Source organism: Eumetopias jubatus, unplaced genomic scaffold (genome assembly GCF_037043125.1).
Source record: "Eumetopias jubatus isolate StellerSeaLion01/CBP00866 unplaced genomic scaffold, mEumJub1_p1.0 scaffold_6, whole genome shotgun sequence".
Classification (NCBI taxonomy): domain Eukaryota; kingdom Metazoa; phylum Chordata; class Mammalia; order Carnivora; family Otariidae; genus Eumetopias; species Eumetopias jubatus.
Window position 1 is genome coordinate 21,521,398 of NW_028274812.1, and position 14,491 is coordinate 21,535,888.

General features: G+C 37.4%; 1 protein-coding gene across 8 annotated transcripts in view; it reads right to left on the reverse strand.

Annotated features, from left to right (window-relative positions):
* The window catches only part of UTRN (utrophin), a 500,702-nt gene that overhangs the window by 243,208 nt on the left and 243,003 nt on the right, over nucleotides 1–14,491 (reverse strand). For all 8 annotated transcript variants that reach the window (XM_088023855.1, XM_088023858.1, XM_088023856.1 and 5 more), the window contains 2 exons: nucleotides 10,789–10,994; nucleotides 8,965–9,119 (listed from right to left, as the gene is read on the reverse strand). In XM_088023855.1, the coding sequence (XP_087879981.1) occupies nucleotides 8,965–9,119; nucleotides 10,789–10,994 (361 nt within the window). The remainder of the gene's footprint in view (nucleotides 1–8,964; nucleotides 9,120–10,788; nucleotides 10,995–14,491) is intronic.

Below are 14,491 nucleotides of genomic sequence, written 5' to 3' on the forward strand. Positions count from 1 at the left end.
GGCTGTGTTCCTTTGTGGAGGCCCTAGAGAGAGTTCTTTCTCCTTGTCATTTCCAGCTTCTGGCTGAAGGTCACCCGTATTCCTTGGCTCCTGACTCCTTTCGTCTTCACTTTGAAAGGTGCATGGAATAACCAGGCCCACTCAGATGATCCACGATAGTCCCACCTTTGGAAGATATTCTGCCACCGCATCACATCTCCAATAGTGAGTGAAAGTGACTATTTTGTTGTCTGTTTGAAGTTTCTGAATCATCAGTGCACTTGGTACCCCCAGGGCCTACACACAGAAGCAACTCAAGTATGTACTGAATAAACTAATACAAAAATAGGAAGAACATCTTCCTTCCTGCAATATTTTAAGGACAAAATGAGGTATATACCCATAAATGTATCAAGATATAATAAACACTCAATAAATAATATTTTCCCTAATCTTGTACATGAATGGAGTGAAATATTGGGAAATTAATTTTGCCTACAGCATGCAAATGTGCAGTTTAATAATGAAGGTCCTGGAGAATTTTTTCAAGTTCACATATATCTGCGTGTCAGAATTTTTTATCACCAATGTAATCAATTATTAAAAATAATGAACATACTAGAAGCTAAACTCTATTTACAGCAGTCCAAATTGTCTTCATATTATTATAATAAATATACATTTTGTTTTTTTATTTTTTTTAAAGATTTTATTTATTTATTTGACAGAGAGAGAGAGAGCAAGAGAGGGAACACAAGGAGGGGGAGTGGGAGAGGGAGAAGCAGGCTTCCCGCGGAGCGGGGAGCCCGATGCGGGGCTCGATCCCAGGACCCTGGGATCATGACCTGAGCCGAAGGCAGACGCTTAACAACTGAGCCACCCAGACGCACCAATAAATATACATTTTAAAACCTTATAATCATAGTGTATATTAATTTATAGTCTGATTTTTTTACTATAATTTCATATGCAATTTCAAATAGAATATAGCTCAAAGGTAACATACCACCCATGTTAGTCTTTTTAAAACTAGATCCAATGCGGGGCACCTGGGTGGCTCAGATGGTTAAGCGTCTGCCTTCGGCTCAGGTCATGATCCCAGGGTCCTGGGATCAAGCACCACATGGTGCTTCTGGCTCAGTGGGGAGCCTTCTTTTCCCTCTCCCTCTGCCTCTCCCCCTGCTCATACTCTCTCTCTGTTTCTCTGTGTCTCAAATGAATAAATAAAATCTTAAAAAAAAAAAAAAAACAACTAGATCCAATGCTAGAGTATGGTATACTGGACACTACAAGAATTTTTATCCATTTTCAAGGGATTCACATGATTTATCATACAACCATGAGGTCAAAAATAATTGCTAAAATGAGAGGTTCAGGAATGTGTATGCACACTTTATCGCACAGGCTAATAAATTAACTTTAATACCATTTGCACATTTTTCTGCTCTCAGAAGAAAACGACCTAATTCTACCACCTCTGCCATTGACTGGTTATATGGCTTGGGATAAACCACTTCAAATTTCCAAATTTTTTTCCATCCTTAAAATAAGTTGCTTGGACTAGATGAGTAAAGGACCCATTTCAGAGTCTCCAGGGATCCTTTTAAAAACCACAAAATCCATCACTGACATTATAAAACCTGCTCGAAGAGATCCTCCATTCTCACCCCCATCCCTAGTTTCAAATCCAGCTCATCAAGAGTCACTGCATGTAAACGAAATGTTACTGATGGGGAGAGATGAGTGCAGTGCAGGCAGCAAGAAGGTTAGAAGTATTCGTGTGCAAGTTCCTAAGATAACATCCAGCCCCGAACTCACATTTGTCTACAATTCTCAGGGAAGAGTTTATATATCCGGCAGTTCAGGTTGCTACATCTCAGGATCAGAAGAGCCAGAGGAGGTTCTGAGGATACAGGGGAAGGGTTTCAAGTTTAGGGAATTGTGCTACTAGACAAAGGCAGAGAAGATTTTTTTTAAAAAATCTTTTTTAACCTATAAATCATAAAGAATAAGGATACATGGAAATCCTAGAAGATAATATTTGAAGTTCAGAAGGGTAACTTTAGCAGAAACAACAATTTTTACTTCAAACAGAAATAACAGACTACAGAGTTCTTTGGGACAAGAAATGGTGCACACTGAAAATATAAATAGCTTCTCATAAAAGATTCGAGGAATCCATGGGGGACAGATTTATAATAGTTTATCTTAAAGGGAACTGGGATTTTTTAAATGTAAACTCTCAGCTTTTAAAGAGATTTCTGCTATAAAATCAACTGATATTCTACAAAATAGCTTAGTTATTTTGTAGCATAACAAAACATGGCCACCCACATAACTGACTTTTTTAATGGTATTTTAAAGATGTTATATAATACTTGATATTTTAAGCTACAAGATATACTGTATTGATCCAGTGTGCATGTGCTTACTATAATCGGTCAAAAGAGTGAACGCAACTAGATATGTCCTTTTTTTTAAGACTTTATTTATTTGAGAGAGAGACAGAGAGAGTGCAAGAGATGGAGAGGGAGAAGCAGGCTCCCCGCTGAGCAGGGAGCTGGAGGCGGACTCGATCCCAAGACCCTGGGATCATGACCTGAGCTGAAGGCAGCCGTTGAACTGACTGAGCCACCCAGATGCCCCTATTTTTTTCTATTTTAATGCAAAAGAATACCTTCAGAAACCCATGGATATGTGTTGCTAAATTTTGGTATACTTAAAAGGTGACCTTTACAGTTACATGAGATCTAAATATATTTATCTCTTTTGGGAGGAAAAGAGTGGCATCAGAAGTTTGAGTGGCATGTAGAAAACTTATAATGAAACAGTTCTTTAAGCTTTTCAATGGATATTTTCACAAGGTAGTTTTGTTCTTTTGTAAATAAAATAACAATGAGCTAAAAAAAAATGTATTAAAGCACCCTTTGGGGAAATGCAGTTGATTTGATAAGAATTAGTACCTGCAAATATACCCTACAATCTATGGTCTTTTGGTGACCCAGAGATTGGGTCATCTCATCAAGCACTTAAATATTCACTCCATGGGATTTAAGGAGACTGTTATAAGCTGCTAATGCTACACCAATTGGGAAGCTCAAGAAAGGAGCCCCCACTGGCCCCACACCCACTCCATGATGCCTACCCTCCACCTTGTATAACCCAAAGGAGTAGCTCTCCCTAGGACTGCCACCTCCACCAGCAAATATTTAAGAGCTATATCCATGACAGAATCTACATCACCATATCCTATTTCTCTTTTAGCTAAATCACTATGAAATATCTGGTCTTCATCGGCCAACCAATATTGGACTGTAACGCCAATACTACTCTGCACCTTCCCCAATCTGCCCCAATTCATCCCCAAACCCTTCTTCTGTTATGTCCAGAAATCTATTCTATGATCAGCAGACCACAGATCAACTCCTTCATCTTATCTTAAGTGAAAATGGGTTTCCTTAGGACCATCAATTCCCCTGGAAAATTTTGAATGAAGTTTTTTTTCTGTTTCCTCACAGATCCTACAAGCCCCAGGGTGAGTCGTTGGAGTAAGTGCCCTCTTCCTTGCTTTTCACTGGTACTTTCAGGCCACTATTCTCCCACCTTCCAGGCAAAACCCTACTCTTTCAAAGCACGAGACATTTGTCCATTACATTCATATACTGACCTCCAGGCCCATGGTCACTGCATAACAGTTATAATGGTTGCTCACTACTTCAAAAGTAAGTAGTGTCTTAAAGTCAACTCAAGATCTGCCTGCCAAGCCACCAGGAGGGACTGCAGAGCCCAGAAGAAGGGAGATCTCAGACACGATTATGGACTGGGAGCCATCTCTGGTTCCTTTACAAACACCTTCCTCTTCCCTGCTCCCGATCTTCCATCTGCATTCTTTCTACTTGCCTCTGAGTAGATAAGCATTGCTAAACATTTATTATTATAAACCACAAACAGGCCATCATCACTGCCCAGCAAAACTAAGGTTCCTCCAGGAAGCTCTCTGCCCCACTCACCAGGATTCTGATGTTACCTGTGATCCTATTCAAATCTGTGTCAGCCCCACCACCAGCCCCATTGACAGCATACCCATGGATCAGAAAGAGAGCAGACTCGTTGCAGAGAACCTTTCATCTTCCCACCACACAGTGATTAATAATGTATAAGATATTCCTTATAGCACAAAACTATATTGTCTCATTTGCTTTACAATACTTCAACATAGTTAACTAGGTGTGTATATGTGCATGCATGCATGCGAGTATACGTATACATATACACATGCACATGCACACACACACATGCACATACATATATACACATGCACATACACATACACATACACACATACACATACATATACACATGCACATACACATATACACATACACATACACGCATACACGTGCACATACATATACACAAGCACATACACCTACACACACACATGCACACATATATACACATACACATATGCATACATGTACATACACACATACACATACATATATACATACACATGCACATGCATATACATATACACATACACATATATACACATACACATGCACATACATATACACATACACATGCACATACATATACACATATACATGCATATACACATACACGTGCACATACATATACACATGCACATACACATACACAGACACAGACACATACACATACACATACATATACATAGGCACTCTGGGGCTAAACAACATTTCAGATCCAAATCAGGCATTCACACCTCAAATGTTACTATGAGCACTTTTCAACTTCCAATACATCTCAGTTTACACTAAAACATTTGTTAATTGGCATTAAGAGACACAGGGGGAAAACATTTCACAGATGAAAAGAGCAGTGGTCAATGTATATCAGTTAGTTAAAAATGTTAGAGATGGGGGGCACCTGGGTGGCTCAGCCAGTTAGGCATCTGCCTTTGGCTCAGGTCATGATCCCAGGGTCCTGGGATCGAGCCCCACATCGGGTTCCTCGCTCAGCGGGGAGTGTGCTTCTCCTTCTGCCCCTCCCCCCGACTCATGCTCCCTCTCTCTCTCTCTCAAATAAATAAATAAAATCTTTAAAAAAAAATATTAGAGACGGACCTTCTGTTTGCAGAATCCAACATACTGGGAGCTAGTTGTGTTTCAGAATTAAGAATTTTCTGTACAATAAAAAATTATTATTACGAATGTATCTGTATGACATATTACACACAAGTAGGGTCTGAGGCAGCAAACACATTAATATTTCTACAGCTAGGAACAAGGCTATTTATACTAACCAGAATAAATAAAGACTATAATAAACAGCCTCACATCAATTCAAAGCTTTCTGTTATCAGAGCGTATTGGATTTTGGCATCGGAGATAAGGGAATGAGGCCCTGTAACTGTGAATGGCCAACTTACTTAGGCCAATTGCAATTCATACAAAACATTTCCTTTGAAAGCTGATATTAAACTTCACACATTATGCCGCAATGACAGTGTTCCATAAGCAAGTATAATAATCCTTCACCGCACCCCCGCCCCCGCGAATTTGGCTGACAATGACACATATACAGAATACGGCTGGAAGATAAAAGAGCCCTCATATAAGGCCTCTCTGTGACCGCTACAGAGGGCACAATGGACACATACTGAAGAGTGTTACATTATTCATAGTAGAGGCCCCCATATCCTTAATCAGATCGGGTTTCTAAACCCGACACAGATAAAACAGTAAGTGGAATCACAGACAGATCTGAGAGGCGGGTCCACAGAGCAGTCACCAGCAATCGCTGACATTCTGATAACAAAGGAGGAAAACAAAGTATTTTTTAAAGAATGTAAGAGCCTGACTGCACAGTCGAAAAAGTTTGGGTATCAGTCTCAGCTCTGCGCTTAGAGCTGTGTGATCTCAGGTCCTCCTTAACTTTCCTCTGCTTCAGTTTATTCAGAGGCAGCATTGATGAAAACGCTGCCTGTCTATTATGATTTGAGGATTAAATAAAATAATGCATGTGAAGGCATTAGCACAGAACCTGACAATGGCAAGACACCCAATAAAATTCATACACTAAAAATAAAGCAGAAAATCTCACAAAGCATAGCAGCCTAAATAAATTTACTACCAATTCTTCAGAACTCAGAGCAGGAAGAACATTATCATAACTTAGGATAGAAAAATATCATTTCAGCTATGCTATGTGACTTTGAACATGTCATTCACCTTCTCTGAGCCTGAGAGCATTACATTAGACCACGCATTCTCAAGGGAGGTGAGAAGTGGTTCTTTGGTGAGGCACGGTTGGGGCGGGGAGTGGAAAAATCTACACTTTTTATCTATAAAGCACAACTATAAAGTATGGAATCAGATACACAATACACCCATGGTATGAAAATTTCAGGGGAGTGGGGATCTAACAAGGCTCTTTGGGGGTTGATGATGTAAAAATGTTGAGAAACGCTGGCTTAAATGCACCGTAAGATTGTATATAGCTCTTAAAGTTCCTTAATTCTATCTTCATAAAAATAATGCCAAGAATTTTTTTTAAAAAATGGTTCTTATAAGTTCATATGTTCTGTTTAAGGCAAGGAAAGATTTGTATATTCTAGAAATGTCTCCAATTAAAACAGTTAAAAATTGTAAATATCACTGTGTTTAAAAGAGAAAATCCTCGCAATACATAGAAACCCCAGCTGTCACTCATGAAAAGGATCCTGTGAGCTACAGTTTTGTTGTATTTTCCCTGCTTTACAGATAGCAATATGTCTAAATTTTAATGTTGATGTATTCCCCAAAAAAATGCAGAAAGAAAATAGAATAAGCACAATGACTTGTAACTACCATAAAATTGGAACAGTGTGCTTGTCTTAGCTCCGATAAATGAAAGATCACCTTGGAATATAATTCATTTTTAATTGCCTCTACCATCTAACCTAACTACTGCTGTAGGCTGTCTTAAAATATTTACAAAGTAAAAGAAAAAAAAAGAATTGGAGGTGCTAAATAAAGCAGGCTTCACATTCCTAAGTGATCAATTTTTCTGGTATTGTTTACAACAAAAACAAAGTTATAATTCTTACATATGGATTTTTGGAAACACGCAGATCAAGTATACTTAAGGACTATCTTAGTATTAAAGCTGTATGTCTTAATTGAGATATAATTAACACATAATATTGTACTAGTTTTAGGTGTAGAACATAATGACTGGATGTAAGTATATATGCAGAATGAATAACACAATAACATCTATCACCACACATGGCTACACATTTTTTTCTCTTGTGATGAGAACTTTTAAGATCTACTTGGTAACGTTCAAATACACAATACAATCTTGTTAACTATGGTCACCATGCTGTGCGTTACATCCCTAGGATTCATTATCCTATAACAGGAAGTTTATACTTTAAAGTCTTTTTTTTTAAATATTTTATTTATTTATTTAATTGCCAGAGGGAGACAGCGCGAAAGGGAACACAAGCAGGGGGCATGGGAGAGGGAGAAGCAGGCTTCCCGCCGAGCAGGGAGCCCGATGCGGGGCTCGATCCCAGGACTCCGGGATCATGACCTGAGCCGAAGGCAGTCACCCAACCAACTGAGCCACCCAGGCACCCCTAAAGAAAGCCTTTTTTAATCCATCCTCTTCCCAGCCTCAGTTGGGGATCCTTACTATATCCAAGTAAGCTTCTACAACAGAAGAAAACAGTTGCACTAAATGCTAGAAAGAGCAGTATTACAGCTATCTTCCGCTTTAACTACTTTGAAGTGTTGTATTTGCTACCCCAGCCTTATTTGCTCCAGAATCCTAGGTATATTTAGCAACATATATATATATTCACACTCATATACTGCCTCATAATTCTTGTCTTTGAGTTTCCCAAAATCTAAAATCAACTTTACAGGCCCTAACTAAAAATGACATTCTAAAAAGGTATAAAACACCTCCATGTCAAACTGTTATTAAATGCTTGGCCAAACTTTATTACCAGTAACATGCATCATCAAGTGTTCTAGTATTATCCATTTTATTCACCACAAAATAAATGTGTTTGGATACAAATTAGCTTTCAGGTGGCTATATCTGAATATATAAAGATGTGTGTGAAACCATAATTTCATTAGACACAGGCATTCCCAGGACTGTGCAAGAAGAAACACTTTTTCCCAATGATGAATATAAATACGCTATCTTGAAGAGATGCTAACCACTGTTTATAGTTCCTCAGACCCTAGGTGTTCAAGTGACAGAAAAATCTCTCTTATAAACCCATATGCTATTTTAGACTGTTCCAAATATACTGACTAGACAGAGTAATGGAAAGAAAACAAATTAGTTGAAGCCCTAAATATACATAGTATATTTGAGAAGTCTGGCATTGGATCCATGTGTTCTCAGCTTCAACTAAGGATGACCTGGCCAAATAGCACACTATTTTAATTATGTTTTTTATTTTTTTAAAGATTTTAAATATTTACTTGACAGAGAGAGAGCACAAGCAGGGGGAGTGGAAGGCAGAGGGAGAAGCAGGATCCCCACTGAGCAGAGGACCCTGAGATCATGACCTAAGCCGAAGGCAGACGCTTAACCGACTGAGCCACCCAGGCGTCCCACACTATTTTAATTATAATTAGGGATAATATTACCTTAATGCATCTGTAAATACCTAACCAGTCCTTACCCCCAGAGTACTACAGGATGTATACTACGTAATGCTGGGAGGCACAGAAAATCAGAACACATAAAATGATCTTTGGCAAGGTTTAGACTCATTCAAGGAAAAACTCCATTGCAGAAATTCAAGTAGATAATGTATAAATATACCTTCTGTATTAAGTGTGATAATACTAACCCAGCACCGTACAAAAATAAAAAGTAATAATAATAAGATGTACTTCTAGTAGTCACATATTTGGCATGTTTCCATGAGAAAGCCAAAGCAATCAAATTCTCTCCTTTACATGCATTTACCTGCCAGGCCCTTCATGTTACCTTTGTTTGAGGTTGATCCATGAGGTTTTTAAGTACTCGGTGGTTTCTTTCACATTCCTGGTATCATCACTACCATAGTCCTCCAGCAGTTTCTGCAGAACGTTATCGAACGCCATTACAATACCATCACCAGGACCCAGTTCTTGAAGCAATATCTAAGGTGTAATTGCAGGTGTCATTATTAGATTCGGTCACTCAGTAACTAAGTACTACCTAAACACTGGGTCTCCCCATAGGTTTTAACATGTTTTAGACACAAATATCAAAAGAAAAAAGCAAATTATGGGACAAACACTTGAACATAAGCTTAAATAAAAGTAATTCTGGAAGTAAAAAGGCAAATGTCTAACGAATGAACAGGTACAGAGCAGATGATATTAAAAGATGATATTCTCTTTCCTTTAGGAGATATTTTACTTCCTCAAACTATTTATGTTTTTTATTTGTTCTGCTATATATCTGATCCTTCTAGCAACACGCATCAAACTATTTATGTTTTTTATTTGTTCTGCTATATATCTGATCCTTCTAGCAACACGCATCATACAGGAATGAACTTACTATAGAATTCCTCTCTACATGCTGGCAAAAATGAAAATGGCCAACAATATGGAAGTCTTCTGTGCCCCTGGGTCACTGTGTCTGCCGACAAAATTAACTGCTTGGGTGGATCAAGCAGCCAAGCAAAATTTACTAAGAGTTGCTTAAATAACTAAACGGATGCTGAGTGTGTCCACAGGCAGTGGTTTTCCACCTCTCAGAGCCCCTGGATCAAGATACTCCCCATGAAATCTAAATGACAAATGAATGTTCCTATAATGCTTTCCATAGGAACTGGCAAAAAAAAAAAAAAAAAAAAAAATACATCCTAGAGTCTGAGCAGAAAAGAGCCACACTCTTGTTTAGAAAGCTATATTCTGAATACCCAATGACTGAAGCATTGATCTCACTTTTAATTTTATTCCTCTAGTTAAGTTTCCTAGGGTTTTGCTGATTATTATATTTGAGTCATTTGGTGAAAATAATCAGCAGATGTCATAAACACAGAAAATGATCCACAAAATCAGGACACCTGGCCACTTGATTTTTAAATTGTAACCATGGAACATCTACATGGTACATGGTATGAATTATAAAAACATGCTCTCATGTTTTAGATTGTTTCCAATATATTCTTCACAAATGTACACTTTCATCTTAGGCTCTTTGAAGAGTAAATAAATGTTATGCCAAAATATAACCTAAAAACTATAACCTCTAATTCAAAAATATTTTCTGTAATTATAGAGAGAATTTAAAATAGCACTTAAAAAATACCATTAACGTTCAATATCATCAACTTATATTCAAATCGATCAAAAAAAGTTACTTAGTCTAACAATATAGATAAAACAGTTTGGTTATAAAACTATTAAAAGAAACTAAACTTATTACCTGATTTGTTCAGTACACTAGCCTCAAATGAAAATCTCAGAAAATTTTATAAATAAAAATAACCTTCAGCGTAGACATGGAAGAGAGCAAAAGGAGGGTTCCCAAGATCCTGAAAATATTCTCTTTCTAGATGCTGGTTCATGGTTGTGTTCCATTTGCAAAGAGTCAGTAAGCGATACAACTGGTATACCGGTATATTTCTACTTGTTACACCTCCCAAATTTTTTCAAAAACCTTCCTGGTCAAATTCTTTATGTAAATTTCAATGTATATTCTAAGCACTTGTGAAAACATCATGACAAGGGTCCTATAGATTACAGTTAACAACAGAACAAAAAAGTACATCCAACAAACTGATAATGCCAAAAAAACACAAATCTGAAGTCTTACTTGATTATCAGAAATCTGCTTGATAAGTGGATCCCTTCGGGCTTGTTGGAGAATATAGAGTCGAGCCTCATATTTTCTCATAAGTTCCTCGGTTTCCTCCCTGTGGTCATCCCACTGAAGACTGTCAATAATCATATCCTCCAGCTGCTGCTGTCTTAACTCGACACCATGCTGAGTGCTGTCCCACTGGTTCTTGACCTTTTCCACTGGAGGAGGCATATAAAAATAATCCCAGAAACGAACTTTCAGGAAAGGGGAAAAATACCTGATACCAAATTTCTCATAAGTAAGGTTATAAATAGGAAAGAAAAAGAAGGCAAGTCAGTATATACATTTTAAGGGAATTTAATACATGTCTGCTACACTATACAACTGATACGTTTCCGAAACTATTCTTGAAGAAGAATCTTGAATAAAATTCTATTTTAAATGCCCTGAAATATCTCACAATAAAAATATCTACCATGGATAAACCAAAAATTCTAAAGAAAATAAATTCCTATCTAACGTATATTCACAGACCCTGGTTTGATGAAGGCAGAGTGTAACAATACTTTACGACAGAACTTTAAGACACAGATGCAGTCTCTTGTCATCCTCAAAGGAGATACTCTAAGGTTGTCAAGATTTTACAAGGAAATAATCTAAGAATACTTTTCATATTTGTTTTACTGCAGCATGAAACCTGTCTAAAAGAAAGTATTTTTATACGTTCAAGAGAAACACTAAAAGCAAATTCGATTCAAGTTCTATGTACCCAGTAGCTCTTTACCATAAAAAAATCCACATTAGTTCTTTTCCTCTTTCCTTTTTATTGTTTCTTTCTATTTTTCTTTCTCTCTCTTTTGTCTGCTCTCCTCCCTCTTTCTTCCCTACCTTCTGTCCTCTTCTCATTCTTAACATGGAGCTAAAGAAAGAGAGATCTAAAGAAACTTAAACTTTTGACTAATTACTTCATGAGTAGTTCAAGATCTTGAGCTGAAGCACTAGTCAACAATAGCTTTGAATGACTTCAACAACCCACTGATAATAAGTAGGTAGGAAATTAAAAATAAACTTCTAGAAGATGCTTTGGATGTCACACAGACTGTAGAGCAATAGTTAAATACCAGGCCAACAAGAACTGAACTATAAAACAACATTGCAGCTGAGTCCTATTGGGACCTATTGGTAAAATTCTTGGGATAACAAAGGGTTACAGCAAGCCATAAGAGTGATCAATTTAAGACTGTTCAGAACACTGAAAATTATACTTGTATGTAATAATTTTTAAAAATTGTTCATTGAAATTATCTGTTTTAAGCTGCCTTGTTCAACAGTTTAAATAGATTGCCTAAGTTTTTCACTTAAAGAATGAATTTGTCATAATGTTCTATTTGCCAGTTAAAAAGTTAAAGTACTTATGACCAATGCTATTACTAATAGAATCCTTTAATATTGAACAAATAAAATGAAAGACATCAAGTGAGAGCACATATCACAGGCTTATCATTAAAAATAAGCAAGGTGTCTATTCTTTGTGAATAAGTGCTAAAAGCAGGTTATTATAGGCAGTACACTCCTGCTGAGAATATTTTTTTCATATGATGAATAATGACAAAGATTATGCAGCCTCTATGCAAATAAAAAAAGGAGAGAAAACAAAGAGAGGGAGTTAAATTGGAAAGGGAAGATATCCAGAAGAAGAAAGAAAAGTCTTATCAAAAACCTTAAAAGAAAGTTGGACAAATAGGAGGTGGTAAAAAAAAAAAAATAAGATGGTAGAAAAAGCAAAATGGAGAGGACTTTGTAAATAGTTTAGTGTCACTAAAGAAGAGAACTCTTCTGCCATGTAACAGGAAATGGAATCACTCCAGAGTTGGGTAACAGGCACAAGGAATCCATCAATTAAAAAAAAAAAAAAAAAAAGAGAGAGAGGGATGGGGCACCTGGGTGGCTCAGTCAGTTAAGCGTTTGCCTTCAGCCGGGTCCTGAGGATCAAGTTCCACATTGGGCTCTCTGCTCAGTGGGGCGCCCGCTTCTCCTTGTCCCTCTGCTTGCCGCTCTGCCTACTTGTGCTTTCTCTCTCCATCAAATAAATAAATTAAATAAATAAAGGAATGGGGCACCTGGGTGGTGCAGTTGGTTGAGCAACCGACTCTTGGTTTATTTCCACTCAGGTCATGATCTTGGGGTCATGGGATCAGGGCCCCATGTCAGACTCCATGCTCAGTGCTTAGCAGGGAGTCTGCTGGAGATTTTCTCTCCCTCTCCCTCTCCCTGCTCATGCTCTCTCTCTTCTCTCTCTCAAATAAATAAGTAAATCTTTTTTTAAAAAAAAGAGGGAGAAAGAAGGAAAATGGCTTATGTAGTAAAAAGTAAACCAACATTGTAAGACACTAAAAGTTCTCTTTTAACTCATCTCTTCCAATAACATTGCTGTTGTCACATTGATATTAAAATCAAAACATAGTTTTGACTTTCTTCCCTTCAGAACTATTAGACAAGATAATAAAATACCTTCCAGTTTATAGTCTGCCGCAAATATTTATTAAGTACTTAATTTGTATTGGACACTGTGGGAGGCCCCAGGGCCAGAAAGGTGAATATTCACCATCTATGGGAGAGAAAATCAAAATAATTGTGAGATCTACACTGATACTATGGGGGGAAAGGCCACAGCAGGAACTAAAGATAGAAGATACAGTTCACCAGGGACCAGTAGAGGGTGGGAAAGACTTCACAAAGGGGGTGACATTTTAGCTGCTGAGTAGAATTTTACCGGGGAGAAAAGGCCAGGAGGGGAAAATAATGCAGATAACTAGGAACTGCCAGGACATTTTAAAGAATATCTAAAATATAGACTAGCTACAGACGGGTGGAGGCTGAATGGGAGAGGGGATGATGAAAGCAGGCTGTGACTATCCCTATATGACATTTTTGAGAATTCAGACTTTGTTTTATATGCCATACAGATTTAACAGATGATTTTAAGTCAGAAAGCAAAATGAAACAGGGATCTTTGCTGTGGTTGTTGTGTACATTTATTTTTTGTCTTGTTTTATTTTGCTTTTAACTTAATTATTCCCAAATTAGTACCAGGCCCATAGGTACAAGTGTGTTGCTCAATAAATTCTTTTTGGAATGAATTTAGAGAAGAGAAGTTAAAAGACATAGCAAGATCTGGTTTTATTAATTAATTATAATGGAAGCATGGGTTTGCATTCCAATGTTTTCTCTAACTTTCGTTTTTTGATTCCTTTAAGAGAAATCCTAACTGGGAGCGCCTGTGTGGCTCAATCAGTTAAGTGTCCCACTCTTGGTTTTGGCTCAGGTCGTGATCTCAGGGTCACAGGATCAAGTCCCACGTTGGTGTCCAAGCTCAGGTCGGAGTCTGCTTGGGATTCTCTCCCTCCCTCTCCCTCTGCCCCTCCCCTTACTCACACGCATGCACTCTCTTTGTCTCCCATACATACATACATACATACATAAATCTTTTTTAAAAAACTAAAAATAAAAAGAAATCTTAACTTAAAAGAAAAAAATCCAATGTACCAGTAATTAGTTAAAAGTAATAATGTTAACACTTTAAGGAATTCATATAGGAATAGTAACATGGTCCACAAAAAATAAAAATCGAAGGAAAACTGTAGTTTAAGAGTATCAAATATCAGATAATATTAATTTCTGGTTGAATAATCTGTGAAAATGTGTGTGTGTTACC